Source organism: Pyxicephalus adspersus, chromosome 8 (genome assembly GCF_032062135.1).
Source record: "Pyxicephalus adspersus chromosome 8, UCB_Pads_2.0, whole genome shotgun sequence".
NCBI lineage: Eukaryota > Metazoa > Chordata > Amphibia > Anura > Pyxicephalidae > Pyxicephalus > Pyxicephalus adspersus.
In genome coordinates, this window is record NC_092865.1 from 57,444,323 (window position 1) to 57,462,731 (window position 18,409).

An 18,409-nucleotide genomic window follows, 5' to 3' on the forward strand; every position below is an offset into this window, starting at 1 on the left:
TGTTTTTTCTTTTAGTGAGAAGCTGTGATGGCAGAGGCACAAGCAAGTTTCACGTGGAGTTACCGGGCTTCATGAAGTTTTGGTTTCTCTAGGGGAAGGAAAGACACTTCACCCCAGTGTTTGTGACTTCTCAGTGTGAATGTCCTTTGCTGACTTTCTCCGGAGAAACAAAAACTTCATGACGGCCCGTAACTCCAACCACATGAAACTTGCTTGTGCCTCGGCCATCACAGCTTCTCACTAAAAGAAAAAACAGGAATTGCAAAGTCCTGATATTTGCACAGTTACATACTAAGATATTAGGCTGTCATTTGCCCCCACACTCACTTTTCTATTTCATCTGTAAGGGGGCAAAGCCAGGAACTTCTTAGCACCCCCTTGTATGTTTTGTTATTGGCCTTTAAAGTCCCCCAAACATTGGTGTCCTTCACCAAACACTATAACAAAAATATATTATTTTTAGAAATGTAAATGTAGAAGGATAAAGAGAAGGCAAGGTGTCAGCACCCTGTTCTCTAGGACCTGGCAGTTCCTGTGTCCTGGAGGGGAGGGAAGGGTGGTGTGTAAAGGGAGGGAGAGGTAGGAGCGCAGTGCGCATGCGTGTCAGCTCCCATAGCCAGTGCGGGGATCGCTGCTGGGACGGCATGCAGGGAACCTTTGTATCGGTTTAAAGGAGCCGCCTGACAGCAAAACGCCCGGCCGGGGCTCTTCCTCTCCGGGGATAAAGTTTGTGGATGTCCCATCATGGTGTTGTACAGGGGGATCTCCTGCTGCTGCCTTGGAGGATACAAAGTTGCACAGTGATGACTTGATCTGTCACTTGGATCGGGGGGATAAAAGTTCTCCTGGAAGGGGACGATGGCCAAAGTCATCCAGAAGAAGAGTCACTGGACGGGCAGGGTGCACCGGTGCACGGTGAGCCGGGGATCGGGGGGAGAGCTCAGCCTGCTGGGGGGAGCGGAGTATGGAGAGTTCCTTTACCTAGGAGTCGTGGACGACTCGTTCATCTCCAGCGATGGCAAGCTGCAGGAAGGGGAGCTGCTGCTGGAGGTGTCTGGGGTGCCGGTGTCAGGATTGCCCCGGTACGATGTGCTGGACATGGTCAGGAATTGTGGGGAGTCGGTGCCCATCACAGCTGTCAGACAAGGTAAGAGCCGGCTTGTCCTGCATTGCTCTCACCTGCTGCACCTTTATTATTCTACTTGGTTGTGTGTATGGACGATTGCAATTGGATCGGGGAAATTATTGCGCACGACACGCCCCCACCGATTGGATTCGTTATTGTTTCCCCGGTTCTGCCAATAAATATTGTTGCGTTTATGTCAGAACGATGGATTCTTGTTCAACGACAAAGCTAATCTGCTCATTGTTTTTTCACGCTACGACCTTTCCTTCTACAAATACCCCAAACCAGGTCCAGAACTTTTTTTTACCTTGTATACGACCCACTTCTAACTTTTCTAGGCTATGGCTATTTGCTTGGACCTTCTTCAGCAGAAGACACCACCACGTCTGTGGTCCACCATCCATTCTATGTCCTATATACATGGATATTCAGCTTCTGGACCAAACCCAAGCCTATAGATTGGTGTCATGGTTTGGTTGGTTCTTGCCATTTCTTTGGCTTGGCAATGGTGGTCATGAAGATGGGGACACATGAGGGTTTGGTCCCGGGCCTGTGGGTGACAGTGTATCAAGGAAATGGTCATAATGGATGGTGGACCATATAGGGGGCTTCTTCTGTTTCAGTAGAAGACCAAAGATCTTAGAGGACCATATATGAGTTCTCTTTTGTTGAAGAACTTGTAGCCTTCTGTCGGAGTGATGAGATGCGGACCTGGCCAGGTTTATCAGGAAAGATCACAAAGAGAAGAGAATGGACCGATAGTCCAAAGTGTGTCCTGGCCACCACTCCATGGCTACCCATTATAGCCTTCAACACCCAAAAAATCCCAACAAAAAAAATCCCAACAAGCAGATATAGTCACACCTGAAACAGGATCCATTTTTGAATTTTGTTCAGCTGTCCTTGGTAGTCTTGCCATCCCTAGCAAAAAGTATCGCCAGGTTCTTGGCCTCAGTTCTCCACTCCTTCCTCAAATGAACCCAACCATCCACTTCTCCGGAGGTTACCTTGACCCAGCCATTGCAGCTTCTATTGTTCACATCTAGCTTACCTTCATATTACAGATCTTTAGACTTCTATAGGGTTGTAGCCTGAGCATCTCTGGTGGAATGGTTTTATATAAGTCTCAAAAATGTCCCATTATGTAGAAACAAAAAAATGCCACGAGGAACCTGTGGTCCTACCATGCAGTTGTCTCTGTGACCTTTGTAGCGGATCAGGTTCTCTTACTTCTTTATCTGCCGTTAGTCCATGTTGAGTGCACGTGACTCTTCACCTCCGTCTATATGGCCGATTTTGTTGTGGGCCCTGGAGAATAGCAATTGGACACAAGAATCCGCCCAGCGAGCCCTGAGCAATGGTGATTTATCACAACTGATCAAACACACGTGTTACTATTTGTAATCAATTGCAGATGGTCGTTTAAAAAATGAGCTGATTAATTACCATTCACTCATTGGATGTAGACCATGTGTACCGTGTAGACTGGTTATCCCAGTGCAGGTTCTCAGCTGCCACCTGTATGGTTCTGGTCTAAAGCTACCTACATACATGTCAGGTGGGCATTCACTACATTGAAAGATAGAAAATGTTTTGCATAAAAGATTTCCAGAAATTCCAAAAATGCGCATGTGGGCTTATGGAGGAGGAAGGGAGAGATGATACATAATCATTCGGTTCTGGGACGTTTATAGTGCAGAGTTCCTGGAGGTGTACTATCTTAGATAATTTTTACTCCTATGTGTGTGTTGGTATGCATGTATTGCAATCTGCATTATAAGCAATTTGTATTGCTATTCATTCCGGTGTGCTCCCCAGTCCCTTTTAGCTGGGCGTACCACCCGGCAACTTTCAGTGACCACCTGGCTGTTTTTGGATGGATACTAAAGAGTTAGGACACAATACAGGGGCCACCACCCACCTAAAATTTCTTCCCACTGGGCTTAAAAAAATTTTGGGGTTCAACACTGCATTCCAAAAGCCACCAGCAATGCATCTGTATCCATTAACACACCATAACATACAGATGCAAATTTGGCACACGTGGTGGGTGTGAATAGAGCCTAAAGCCCCCCTGTCATGGGGGCCGTCATGGCCTGTCATGGTACCCCAATCAATTGGGCAAACCTGATGTCTGGAAGTCTTATACTGTCTATGTATATTCAATCCCCTAAGGGCCCATTTAAACTTTGCCCTTCTTGTGCAGTGCATTACCATGTGCACACCTTGTGCCAATTGCATTAGGCCAGCCCATTCATTTTTAAGCTGATTCACATATTTGAGGCTCATGTTCAACAAACATTGTAGTATGCTGCAAGATACTTTAAAATATAGGGGAACTGCATTGCATGAATGTGCATTCTGCATGTTCCAATGTGTTGCAGTCACGTGCAATAACACACAAATGTGAACCTCGGCTACAAATGCACCAAACCAGCCAAAAAGTGAATGCAGCTTTTTTTTACCAAACTCAATGCACAGCAATCCATTTCCATTTGTTGTGGTGCACTTCACCTTTATGTCAGGGCAGCGTTGCTGCTTTAATGCAATGAGGTGCTAGTCTAAATAAATAGCACCACAACACACACACATAACGTGCATTGCCGTAGCATGTGATGACAATTGGCACCACAAAATTGTGATCCAACTACATGTCATTCTCTAAAGAAGTCTTTCAATTGCACACTAGAGTCCTGTTTGTTTTTGTTTTGGTCTTGGATGGTGGTTTTATGTTATTGTTTTGGCGGGTGTGTATTGTAAACACAATTAAGAGAGGAAGCGAGCTGGTGGTGCGTTCCATCGCTGAAGTTGCTTTGATTAGCCGTCTTCCCAAGACACCCTCCAATCATTGTAATATTGTTGGATACACAACGGCTGCGCTTTTCCTGCGACCTGACCATATGGCTTTATCATCGGCTTGCATTTCATGACTGTGAATCCTAATTGTGAATAATTGTTTTTTCTATGTTGTAGAATTAATATCTGCTGAATGGCTCTTTATCACCATGCGGTGGGTGATTTGGATTCATATGGTTTCTTTCTTAGAAACTCAATGAATGAGCAATGTTTGATGCACTTTGTTGTGCTGTATCAGGTGCACTTTGTTGATTTAAAAGAAAAAAAAAGTTTTGTTGATTTTTGCTGATCAATGCACCAGAAACACGTCAAACCTTACGTAGGTGGACCAGTTTGTAAATGATGGATTTCCCATGTCTTGCTTGCACTCAACATGCCAAATGTTGTTATTGTTGTCATTATTATGTCTGTGGTTTATTTAGTTGTTCACATTTGTTTTTATATAGTCTTTACTTCTATTTGTGTTGCTTTTATTTATTTTTTTTTCTTGTTTTGGAAATTTCTCCAGCAAAATATTATCTGATTACCATCATTGCTCATAAATATGGAAATCAGTGGGTAATGTGCGTACTTGCCTTATAAAAGAATGACAATTTGCATTGTACTTATAATTTTGTTACAATCGTACAATCATATACTGGGCATTCATTATTGGGTTTTTATAAAGCTGTGAATCTGACATTCCCTGGTGGAGAATCAGGCTCTTGTGTTTCAATGGCAATAATTGATTCTCCACCAGGGAATGTCAGATTCACTGCTTTATAAATAAAACCCAATATGATTTTATCTAGGAAAGGTTTAAGGAGTGTGTGTGTGTGTGTATATATATATATATATATATATATATATATATATATATATATAATTTATGTATTCTAATCGACCTATAAACTCATCCTTTGCTATCAACTATGTACCATCTGTTTTTTGATAATTGATCTGTATTGGAAAAATCTAATTAAAAATGTATTAATTAGCCAAAGAAAACAATTGCACCCATCAATTTTGTGATTGACTTTCTATCTAGATATCAATCATAGTGATTATTAAAAAATAATCAATTCAATGTGTAATCGACTGCTTCTCAGCCAGGGTTTCGTGGATCTCTATGGTTCCTCCAGAGATTGCTAGGGGTCAGTTTAAGTGACACCAATGAGATTTTTGGCTCTTGCAAGGATGACATTAATCTCAGTGGCCAGCAATGTAAGAGGAATTCTTCCCACTGATCACCATACTAATGTACTCTAAGCTGTGGATATAGTAAATATAGCAGGGGTTCCCCAAGACCTGAAATTTTTTGAAGGAGTTCCCTCGTGTTAAAAAGGTCAGGAAAAGCTAAATATATTTCATAGTCTATGGCTAGATTTAATTCTCAATAACTTTGCAGTTTGCCCAGTTCTAAATAAAGGGTATTTTTAATTTGTAATTACTGCTATTAGAATAAATTACACATAATGTAATATCTAAGTATCTGTCAAAGCCAGGCTTTATTTCCTCTCTGATTAATTTAAATGATTTTGTTGCTCCTGAAAACAAAAGTCAGGCGCCAATAAATAGATGTGTACTGTGTATACATATTACTGATATTTCAGGTTTTTTTGCACTCATCCTTGTTATTGGTGACAACTTCTGCTCCTCGGTGACTCCAGCACTCCTAACAATCCCATATGTTGGAGCTGTAAATACCTGCTGATGTAGGAATGAGGCGGACTTGTGTTCAGCTTACCTTGTACTAGAAAAGTTTCTTGTGTCAATATTTGTGCTACAAAGTCACCTGTTACCATCCACCCATCGCGCATGAGTCATAGAGATAGCGTTCTGAAGGCCTCAGGGACACAAAAAGGATTAGGTGTCACCGTAAAATTAGCTGCTGTGCTTTGAACTGACTTCTTTGCTTCTCCGTTTATATTTTACTTTACAATGTCTGACTAATAAATAATAGTGGTTTGATTTGTGTGTGTATTATAAATATAGAGTTTGATATCTTTATTTTATGTTATGGTATTGGTGTGTGTTATGTTGATGATTTATAAACCTGGTTTATTTATTTTGTATTTAGTGTTTTTAATATATATATATATATATATATATATATTTATATATTTATTTAAAAATGGATGTATGTTTCGCCATCACTCAGACATGCATCGAGACGTTTAAACCAAAATTGCTAGACATATTACTCATGTGAGTGCAGCGCTGATCTTTGTACAGCTCCGTGGCATAAGTCAGGTATATTTGCATGTATCTATGTATGTGTGTATGTATGTATTGCTCAGTGACAGTGTGCCTTATACTTATATTTTACATACTTTTTTTTGGACTCTGTAAAAATTTCTGGCCTGTAATAATGCCTTTGAGAAAATGTAAGGCAATTGACCGAGTGCAGCAATCAAAGGCAAAAAAAATGAAACAACATCATAGACAAGAAAATCACTATAGCTTTATTTGATTCCTTTTCCTGTATATTATAGGATTGCAATAAATAAATACTTGGGCAATGACCGGTAATCACCTAGTGTATATATATATATATATATATATATATATATATATAATCAGTTTTTTGTATATATGTGTATAGGTTTGGAACCTGTGCTTGCCATTCTTCTTGGAACAGATGTTGATCTTCTTGTTTGGGTACTCACATACAGATTAGCACTTTTACACCTCCAGTGTCTATCTCTCAGTTAATTAACACTTCCTTCCTATCTCATTCATTATGCTCAGGAACATGGAAGCAGTAGGTATTGTTCATGCAGGGGAATACATGAGAGGGGTTGAAGGGTGACCAGTTCCGGGCTCTGAGATGTCAGTATTGCTGTGTGTGTATGTCATGCCAACAAATACAAAGTTCGATATCAAGCAGCCACTGCAATCAGCCGTCTATTTAGACATAATGTCAATGCCTTGAGCTGCTCTCCCTTCCCCCTGCACAATCTAGAAATTTACCCTCTCCTAGATTCTATGTAGAGAGCTTCAAAGGGGCCATATACTATTATTTTGTGATTGATACAAGTATAAGAGTATGCAAATAAACTATGATATATCAAACAATAGTATTAATTGAAAATGCAATCAGAATAAATCTATTGGTAATGATTATTTAATTCATCTGTATTATAATTTGCATGTCAGACACACATGAAGATATTCATTTAATCAATCAGAAACTGTGGATAAAATTACGCAAAAGCTCACTGAATTGATTTTCTTTGGTTTATGATTCTAATTAATTTAATCAGTTTAATAATAAAATAATTGTACACTTTTGGGGCACATTCTATTCTTTTGCTCCACATGGCCTGGGATGATTTTAGACATTTAAAAATAATGTAACTAGGCCTAAATGAGTAGGGCATCAGGAATCACATGTGATTCCATCCATTCTTGTGATCGGAAGCAGTTTTGGTCAATGTGGAACCCTGGGCAGATTTTAAGTGGGGTCCCCAAATCCATAGCATTCCAGCTCCATGCATCCTCTGTCATTTTGTTAATTAGGGCCCTGGAGAACATGGGGCCCTGGACAGTTGCTTAATTTGCTCACAGCATTCCACCTTCATGTACCCCTGGCATTCTTTTAATTAGAGCCCTCCAGAACATTAATATGATGGGGGGCCCTATGCACTAACTTCATAGCTGCTTTGCCATTTTGAGGGCCATGGGCAAATTTAAAGTGAGGGCCCCAGGTTCACGGCATTCCACCGCCAAGCACCCCTTCCATTCAGTTAATTGGAACCCTCCAAAACATGAATATGATGTAAGCGCCCCATGCACTAGCTCCATGCCTGCCCTGCTATTCTGGTAATTGGGGTCTTGCAGAATATGAACATCTTGAGCAAACATGAAGCGTGGGGTCCCAAATGCACAGCATTCTAACTCCATGCATACTCTGCCATTCTGTTAATTAGGGCCCCTCAGAACATGAGGGCCTTTGGCAAATTTGTGTGGGGGCCTCAAATGCAGAACATTCTGGCTGCATGTGCCCTCTGCCATTCTGTTAATTGGGGCCCTGCAGAACATGGGGGCCCTAGGCCATTGCCCAGTTTTCTTTATCCTATAACTAGCCCTGCATGCAATCCAAGTCAGAATTTGGCTGAAAGTAACAAAAGGAAAAATAATGTGATTTATCCTATAATAAATAACAATGTAATTGTCGTCCTGATGTAAGCAAGATTTTTTATCAGCTGTTATTTTGCAGCCTCTTGTGTGAGAAATCCTTTGCAGATAGTCCGCTGTGTTTTTGGAAGCTGTTTTTGTGGTTTAACAGCCCCCGTCTGCAGTTAGCTGCCTTTTGATGTGGTCGCAAGAGCATTTGGGAGAGTTCAGAACGAATTCACTTCTCCCGATTTGGCTCGGCATCTCTTGGGACTGGATCTGTAACAATGGCGGCTCTGTCCCGTCCTCAGCCACTTCATGAAACTGCTTTTATAAAAGCAATATATTGGTGTAACTGACTGGGAAGGAAACACAGTCCCCGCTGAGACTGAAGGATAATTGTGTTCTTGGCAAAGTGATTAAATATCCGTGGAAGTCTGGATAACATTCTTTTGCACTTTTTATGTCTGTGCTGTATCATTCTGGAACTTGGAAAAAGAAAAAAGTTTATCCTCTGATCACAATGGATCGCTCAAGTCTATGCTTGGTTATTCAGTGATCAGACACTCATTTGTAATCCTTTGCATTGCTGATGTCATTATGGAAGTTTGAATAATTAGGATTAAAAGTGCTTGTCTAGCCAAAACTTTTTTTATTTTTGGATAGATTTGGAAGGGATTAGAACTGCGGTCAAGTTTGTACTTTAATTCAGGAGTTGATTGGAATTCCCATAATAGACATTTTACATAGAAACAAAAGACCCCCCAGTTCAATAAATGAGCTTCCAATTGATTTTGACTCCCGGCAGGATTTTGTTGATCATCTCTGATTGATTAAACAATCATCAGCCTGCATCAGGAGAACTGATCACTATTCAAAGCAATGTATTAATCCTTTTTAATAAAGTGTCCATGACCAGTCAATGTTTCCTTGATATAATTTTACTTGGTATCACCAACATGCAGTCAATGATCAGCCTAGACAAGCACCTCTCCACCTTCCATGCCGACTCCCATCAGGTCAATATAAATTGTTCGGGAACATTTTGAATGAACACTTGCTGCTGTTTACTCGATAACAATTGTTATGGTATTGTAAAAAAATGGACCGCCTGTGGTCGGTAAATTATTAATTTGATAGATTTTTAGCCATTTACAAAGTACAGAACAATATAGTGTGTGGTGTGTTTGATATTTTAGTTGCAGGTTAGATACTTGTTTGTGGTGCATATCTAAAGTTATCACAGACCTAAAGTGATCACAGATCGCTACGTACATGTATGGCCCCCTGGATAGGCTGAAATGCCACAGGGTAGCCGGGCGCACCACCCAGCTGTTTTTGGGTGGTTATTGAAATGTTGGGTTACAATACAGGGCTTCCACCCACCTACAATTTCTTCCCAACTGGCTTAAAAAACATTTCTGGGAAGAACACTGCGAAAAGTTTGCTGTCTTGTGACAATACTATTTACATCCACTTTTTTAATAAGTTATCTGAGGTTATATTGTTGTTAAAAATTGCATGTTCATTTCTAAGCCCAACAAAGTCCGCATTTACTTTAATTTTCTACAGTAGAATGTGCACTGCATGAAGATGGGACTTTCAAGTGTTTCTTTCACCTTGATCATGTAAGCAATTTATTGCTTTTCCCGGAAGTGCAAACAGAGCTTGAGGCCATGTCGTAGGAAACCTCAGCTATATTGTAGAGCTGGAAGTTTCTATTACAGCATGAGGAAGGAGAATGTTTAGGAGTCATTTGAGTTAAGTACAGTGTGTTGTAAAATAACTTGACACAAGATATCGCCTTTTGCTTTTGTTACTATGTAACCAACAAACGTCAAATTCATAATCATGTCACTGGCTGTCTTGGAGTAATTCACATACCTACCATAGGTATATCTTATCATCATAGTCTAAGGTCAATTTGTGAAGAAGCCAATGTTTTTCTGATGTGGGAGGAAACCAATACAAGCGCAGGTTGAGCATACAGATATTATTCTGGCTGGAGGTTGTGTAGGCAAGAATATTGGCCACCATGCCCCATGTTTTAAAGCTTGTTCACATGGATAGTTTTGAAGTAAGTGGTTGAAAGACACAGGCATTTGTCCTGGCAGTGGGTTTCATAGAAAACCGACTGTCAGATGTTGCACCTATCCACCACTACTGTTCTATGAAACTCATCAATTCTTTTCATTGGTGAGCAGCTTGGGGTAGTGGTAGACCAGTGGCTAGCAGATGGTGTATCCATCATGTACCCAGTGCTGGACTGTCAATGTGAACATGCCCTTTAATACCAGCAAAGTCTCATCTCGGGGGTGGACATAGTGAGGTGCAAATTGTGCCACTACAAGAGGAATCTGAACCCTCTTTAGTGTGGGGGCCCTTACAGCAGCCAAATTTTAATGGTGGTGGGGGGCCAAAACAGTTCATCACCAGGTCCCACTGTTGGCGGAGCCTGCCACTATCTTAACAATTTTAATTCCTGGTCCTGTTCTATCCATCTGTGAGTTTTGGACATTCCATTCCTCCTTTGTGTACTGTATTTTATTTTCTATATAGAGAAAGATGAAGTAGAACTCTACCCATTATGGCCACAGCATGTGTGCAGACCTTGGAAGTCATGGGGATCTCACCAATAGGGTCCCCAATGGGTGTAGGAAAAAAGGTAGTTGTACTTTCCAGTAGGTTGTTTAGTTTGGGGAGGAATAGGGACTGACCTGGTAAATTTTTTACAGACAGCTGGGTGGAGTTGGGAACTGTCAATTATTTTCCAACTGTTTACAAAGGCCATCCTAAAATTTTCAGGAAATCAGGACATGGACAGACTTGCTTTATTTGGTGAGCTATTGCACTTCACTGGGATTTATTATTATTTTTTTATTAGGTGGGTGGAGTGAATTTCCACGGATCTTTGCAACTGTTCTCCATGTAAACTTAGTGCAAGGTTGAGCTTTGCGGCTGGAATGCAGTATTGAATGAAACACACCCCTTGACAGGTGAAAAGGGCATTCCATATCAGTGTACACAGCCTAGACTTTGAACGGAAACTCAGAACAAAACTAAAAAAAAATCCCGTGTGAAACTCAACTGGGGCCAAAAAGTCTGCTTTTGTTACAGATTACTCTATCGAAATCGCAAGGATCCGCTAACGAATAATAAACAAATTGTGTCCGTGAGCTGTAATAAAACACTGTGTAGCGCTCACACTGACTAAATGTAGTGCCAGAAATTATTACTGTGGTTACTGAATGTGAAGGTCCCAAAGGAATCGGTAATTTAAGAAAATGGTCTGGTGCAAATTAAAAGCTTTTTCGAATAACGAGGGGTGAGATAACGTAAGCGAGAATCTGGTTGCCAGGGGCAAGAAGAACGGTTCCTCTTTAACTCTTAAAAGTCAGATAAAGCAGACTTGGCAAGAATGTATTTGAAGTTTATTTAAAGTGAACTTTCAGTAACTTCACAAGAGTGCATGAGTAAATTCCTGAAATGTCATACTATTTGGCAACAGTATTATCAGCAGAAAAGTTCCACAGTTTATCATTAGGAAGCCATGCTTGGTGACTTTGTCTAGGCTGATATAATGTCGTCAGTTAGCTGCAGGCAGGAGGAACCATTTTCTTAAGCTATGCACAAACATTTGAATGTCATTGCCTGAGAGAAATGTTTATGATTCACTAAAGTGAAAATAAAGCATCTATTTAGTGGCCCCCATGTCAATTGGTGATCAGTCCTGCTGCATCACTAAATGTCTGTTGGTGTTTCCTAATGGGGAGGATACAGCGGGGTGCCTCCCATTCGTATTCCCCTCTCCTACAAACAGATCTGTCCAAATCTTGTTCATTCTGTCACTGGATCACCATCAATTATTGCACATGATCAGATTATTGTTGGTGATCAGACTGTAACATTGCAGTGACAAGGTGCAGTGTGGGTTTATAATGTCAAATATGTGTGAGCACAGCCAAGGCATGTACTGGAACCAGAATATACATATTGTGTAATATCTGAGCTTTAGTCCAGGTAGTGATCCTGGTCGGTGGTTAACCAAAGATGGTGCCATCTTTCTGGAAGTAGAAACAGATGGAGCTATTGTCATGGAAAAGTGCTGTGATCATCATAAGAGCTAGTGCACACTGAAGTATATCATAAGATATCAATTTTTGTGTTTCAATCAAATTTATCTTTGTGCACATTCAACTACAATTCATTATGTTAAATATTAGCAACATATTAGTATATTATGCGTACATAGGATCGAATACAAATGGTGATCCTTTTGTATTTGAGGGAGGGCTTGGAATTGGATTTGGAGGGACTGAATCTTGTATATGTGCAAGCAGTGTGTTTTAAGCTACGTACACACTTCCAATTTTTATCGTTGGTAAACGAACGACGAACGATCCTGCACGATATCTGCGAACGATCGTATGGCACCGATCCTGTACCTACAGATAACGACACGATCGTTCAAAGATATTGTACACACGATAGATGCGATCGTTTGAACGATACAGGAAGTGACGTGCACCACAGGAAGTGAGCGAACGTTCGTTCACCGCGCATGCTCAGACCATGGACGATCACTGAATGACCGTACACACGATAGATGGTCAACGATCGTCGTCCAATCCGATCCGCCGGTCCGGTCGTTCATTTTCAACGACTATCCTCGTTCGTCGGCGTCGTTGGTTACTTTTTTACGAACGATTTTTGGCCAATCGGTCGTTCGTCGTTCATTTCCAACGATAAAAATTGGAAGTGTGTACGCAGCTTTAGACTCGGATCTCAAGCCAGATCTCATTGGTTGTTGATGGGCAATAATAAAGTTTCTTATTTTATTCAAATCAGTTATGGAACAAGAAGAAAGAGTGTGGCCAAGGGGCCTCCATTCAAAGCGAACTAATGGGCACTGCTCTGAGACAGGGCTGACTCTCCTCTCCGACACTCAGGTGCTGGCCGGTACTCCTGGTCGGTCACCACTCAAAGAAGGAATACAGCTGCTCCTAAATAACTATGGCATTCAATAACTCTAACGAACCAAACCATGCAGAATAATAATGGACTTAGTCACTGACATCAATGCCATTGATCTATCTCTATAATGAGGTCCCTTGGTTAGGTACAACATGCTAACGAATGAGGATCCTGGTTGGATCGGCTCACTAAATTCTAGAGTGATCAAGTCAGGTATATACAACTTTTATTGGTAATGATATTTATTGCTACCCAATACTTGAACTGAAACTGCTGCATATCATTGGGTCTTTTGCAGTAATATATCATAGAAGACTTGTCAGAATGGAAATATATGAGCTACCATTACTGTAATCATGTTCCAAGTCATTGACATGCCATTGCCAACGCTATCTTGGTGGAAACAATCACCTGAGCAACCAAGTCATGAGTATAATTGTCTGCTGCTAAGAGATTGTTAACACTCATGTTGTGTTTATGGATACCTTTATTGCAGATCATTGGTCTTTGCTGCACTATACCAAAGAGGACCTGTCAAGATTACCATATGTGTGCTGCAGATCCCTCCAGGATTCCTTGACTCCATTCACCCAACTAGAAGATCTTTCAAGAACAATGACCTAGATCTATCTCTATGGCTAAAGCTACGTACACACTTCCAATTATTATCGTCGGAAAACGAACGACGAACGTTCCTGCACGATATATATGAACGATCGTATAGCACCGATCCTGCACATAGAGGTAACGACACGATCGTTTGTAGATATTGTACACACAATAGATACGATCGTTTAAGCGATAGAGGAACTATGTGCACGACAGGAAAGTGAACGGACGTTCGTTCATTACGCATGCTCAGCCCATGGACGATCACCGAACGACCGTACACACGAACGATGTTCAACGATCGTCGCCCAATCCGATCCGCCGGTCCGGTCGTTCGTTTCCAACAATTTTCCTCGTTCGTCGGCGTCGTTGGTTACTTTTTTATGAACGATTTTTTGCCCAATCGATCGTTCGTCGTTCGATTGGAACGATAAAAATTGGAAGTGTGTACGCACCTTAAGCCCGTTGGTTAGGTAAACGTGTTGGCAAATGAGAATCCTGGAGGGGTCTCTGTAGTGTTTGGACAAAGTTCTTTAAATATTGGAGCTTTTGGAGTGCAGCTGTTTATTATATTTTAATGGTTGTGACCTTGGTTTCCGACCCTATCATGGTGGAAACTATGAACTGACAACTCCTCAAGAATTATTTAGATCAGATTTATTGACAACATATCTTGTTTATGGACACTTCTGCTGCATAATATTGTTCTTTCCTTCTATAAATTAAGAGGACCTGTCAAGATGAAAATATCTAGGCTGCTACTGCTGCATCCTTTTTCAGAGTAATTGATGCTCTGGAGATTGTTCCTTCAAACTCAGGCCAGCAATGACATTCCCAGAATAATCTCCCGTTGTGGAAATGTTGTTGCTGAAATTAATTATCCCAGCATTAAATGATTTACATAAATAAACTTATAAGGAGTTATCAACCTTCCTACGAATACTAGTAGCATTATAATTTATTCTATGTAAACTGATATTACAAATGTATATCTAAAATGCTCTTTTGGCCTCTAATTAGAGTCCTCAATAAGGTTTTGTTGACTTTTGGATATAGTCTTTATTGCTTGTCCCCAGTATGGCTCACAGGGGAATTGTAAGGTTACTATATAAGCCGACAATATTCGTGACCTCCTGGAAGAGCAATGATATGTATCTTACAGGGACCATGGAGTCATTACATTGTTTTCCCAGTACATATCTGCCTAATGAAGCGTCTGTTCTTCTGCACCCCCTCTCCGCTGACGTGGGGGAGGAATGAGTTGCTAGGAAACCTTGTCTGCAGAGCTCCCTATCTATTGGCTGTATGGAGTGTATAATGATGGGGGGATGCTATCTTCAAGATAAGCAAACAACATGACTGATGGTAGGCTGCCCATAATATTGATATTTTCATTGTATCAGCTTAAGGCTGGATTAGAAGAGTTGTGTCTAAGGAAAAAAAAAGTATAATACTTACTTGTCCAGTCACCCTTTCCTTTTATTGTTATTTTAGTGAGGAGCTGCAATGGCTAAAGAAATTTCAGCATCTGGGACACTTCAAGGTGTGTTAGATACCGGACACCCACACTGTGTGCTTTGGTTTCACCCATTTGCCTCCACTGTTTCTCTGCATGCTGTATGTTGGCAGGTGGAACCATGGCATGCAGCAGGGGATACAGGAACCTGACACTTCCAGAAGCGTCAAATGAAGATTATATGACCAGGGTTGATCAAAGTGATCAAAGAGTGGCCTGAAAACTCCAAAATCAGGCAAAAAAGAATTCTAATCTATAGTCTCTTTTAGGATTTTTCAGAATCTCCAATTACCAATAAATAATACCGATCTGTACTTCCAGTATTTCAGGCATCCCCTGGATTTTCTTTAAGATTACTGCCCTTAAAATTACTTCTCATATAAAATAATTTAATAAGGGTGTTGCAAGCCTACAGGGAAGGCAAAGTAGAGTGAAGTTTCCTGTTATAACACCAGAACTGATCATTAGATTGTAGCAACATGACCCGTTCACACAGCAAAACAACCAGACATCAATTTCATCCTTCCAATAGAAAAACTGCCGCTGTGTTTGTTGTCTGACATGCCAACCTACAAAGTTGTACTCTAAAGATTTATTTAAGAATACAAGTGTTTTTTCTCCTATTTAGACAATATATTTTTAACCTGAAGGAAGCTGTAAGAGTAGTGATCAATCATTCCATAGATAGATAAATGGACCCCTTTAGTCTCCACACAAGGGGCATGCTGAGTATTAATCACTCAAGCAGGTCACACCATAGGGAGCCATTTGTTACACTTGTGTACCAATTAGTCCCTACTCTAAGGAGTCTATAACAGTGAATATGACATTCATTGGTGGAGAATCTTCCAGGTCTATGCGTTTCAATGGCAGTAATTGTTTTTACACCAGGTAATGTTTCAATGAATGTCCGATTCAATGTTTTATAAATAGAACCCTAGGAGTTAATAAACTTGAAGCTCTGAATCTCAAGCCGCTCCTTTGCCCCGCCTGCCCCAAGGGCTTGAGTGACCGGGACCAAATAAAGTACCATATTGCCGGGCCATGTGACATCAGCCCTACCGGGTCTCCAGCAGGAAGTTTCAAGCAAAGTAGTTATGACACATTGAAAAACGAATTGTTTTTAGACAAATAGAAGAAAAATACTTCATAGTCAAACTTTAGTGGATCTGTAAATGATTTTGGATGTGGAGGTTTAATATGATTGTTTAATCACTGGTGCTTTTAGCAACATGCTACTAACAATCACCCGTGTGCTCGCACACATCAGTTTCAGTTGCATCATAGGAGTTTATTTTTTATTTAGACTGGTTGCAAGTACTGGGGATCACCTACCGAGATAATTTTTTGTTGTTCAAGAATTGCATTTTGGCTATGTGTCCAGGCCAGGTTGAAATACTGCTCAGTGGAGTATCTAAAATGGTATGGAGTATCGTGGAAAATCACAACTGATAATAACTGATTCCTGATCGGAGATGGACTGATGATGTTGAGTAGGCTTCAGATGGCAAGCCTTAGATTGGTACGGTTGGTGAAACTCGGTAGAATAGAATAAAGCTGCTTACACATGTGCAATTCTTGTCGTTGGAAAGCATCTTTCACGATCCTTTCCAACCACAAAGGACTACACGATGCATGAACGGTGCTGTACATACAGCACCGTTCTGCTCTATGGAGAGGGGAGGGGGAGAGTGATGGAGCGGCACCCTGCTGCGCGCTCTCCCCCTCCCCTTGCATTAGGATCGCTCATCTTTCATCGTCCGTGGATCCACCAGGACGGATCCATGGACGATGAACCACCTGGGCTGTACACACGCCAATTTGACGTGTGTACGCAGCTTTAGTCTTCGCTAGTGCTGTAATGCCCTACGGTGGCAGTAGTTAAATAGATTTTTTAGTTTGTATAACAGTTGGGAATTCCTATAACATTTTGTGCAAAGGACAAAAAAAAATGCTCATGATAAGTGAAGTATAAGATGATTTTTCACATGACTCGTCATTTGTATGCCTGGTTTATTTTATTGATTGGAGCTGCAGCTGTTCTCAGGTTATCCCGGATGAGCGTTCTCCCTGGTGGGCAAATTCTAACGCAAAATTCATAGAATTTAGTAACTTCTGAATTAGATTTATTCTGGTTGAGATAAAACATATCTGGTCAAGGTCTTGATTTTTGTTATCCATGATCATCATTATAAGCTTGCTTCCAATGTCATGCAGCGTCATGCCAAACCAGGAGGCATTCCGCTGCATCCTCCCCTCTCCATAGAACTAAACAGTGCTGTCTGTAGATCACTCATTTATTCTACTGACCAGTTTTGCAACTAAGTGCTCCTTTGCAGCCCCCTTTTGCCCCTTCTGTCTTCTGTCTTTCAATCCTTTAAATCATGGATTGTAACCATCACATGTGGGCTTTAAAACATGTGTGATAGCTTTCTCTTTAAGACATAGAAAGAATCAGACTGGGGTGAGCCAGCAGCCCCAGGATACAGAGACTGATGGGAAAAAAATCGCCTAATGAGCAAAAAAATGGCATCTTAGGGCACAGTGAGCTCACGAGGGGCCCTACAGCATATTTCCCAGCTCAGAAACATTCTCATTAAGTTATGCAGAGACATATTTTAGTCAACTGATCGTATTGCATCGTGACAACTTCTCTTTATGTCTTGTTTACACTGTCCGGTCTGAAGAGAAGCAGCTCAGGAAGGAATCTGAATACTTTGCTTTTATCTTTGTATTCTTATGTTTTAAGATTTTAATGAGTAATATCTGATGTGGTACAGAACTTCATTGGCTGGTTTATTAAACTTAAAAATGTTCAAATCAAACTTGGACACAAATATTGTAAATTTAGTCACTAAAAACTCATTAGTAACTTCAGATGTTTAGGTTTTTTCAATCTGGAGTGTTTAATAAAATAATACATAGTAATGCAGAAAACAACATTGTTTCTATTGTGTGATGACACCTTAGGTCCTTTTGTTTCAATTGCTTTATTAGGTTGTCACCTTGTCACATGCTCTTAAAGTGAACCTAAGTCCTCATTGGTGTGGGTGAGCTTTTGCCATGTTCGGCAAGTATGCACTATTGTAGATTATGGTTCACACTTACCTTTTTGTTGGACTCCCTGCAGAGATTACACATCCAGGAACCTGGAACTACTGCATCCCCTGAAACTACCATCTTCACCACTGACTCCTGTGGGTCAATGGTGAACCTTGTTAGCCATTGGA

The 18,409-nt window shown here is 40.8% G+C and overlaps 1 protein-coding gene across 6 annotated transcripts in view; it reads left to right on the top strand.

Annotated features, from left to right (window-relative positions):
• Positions 1 to 610: 610 nt before the first annotated feature.
• The window catches only part of MAGI1 (membrane associated guanylate kinase, WW and PDZ domain containing 1), a 319,996-nt gene continuing 302,197 nt past the window's right edge, over positions 611 to 18,409 (top strand). For 4 of the 6 annotated variants that reach the window (XM_072420801.1, XM_072420803.1, XM_072420802.1 and 1 more), the window contains exon 1: positions 611 to 1,147. In XM_072420801.1, coding sequence (XP_072276902.1) covers positions 859 to 1,147 — 289 coding nt within the window. In that variant the 5' untranslated portion in view covers positions 611 to 858. The remainder of the gene's footprint in view (positions 1,148 to 18,409) is intronic. The other 2 variants (XM_072420799.1, XM_072420800.1) reach the window with 1 other exon arrangement.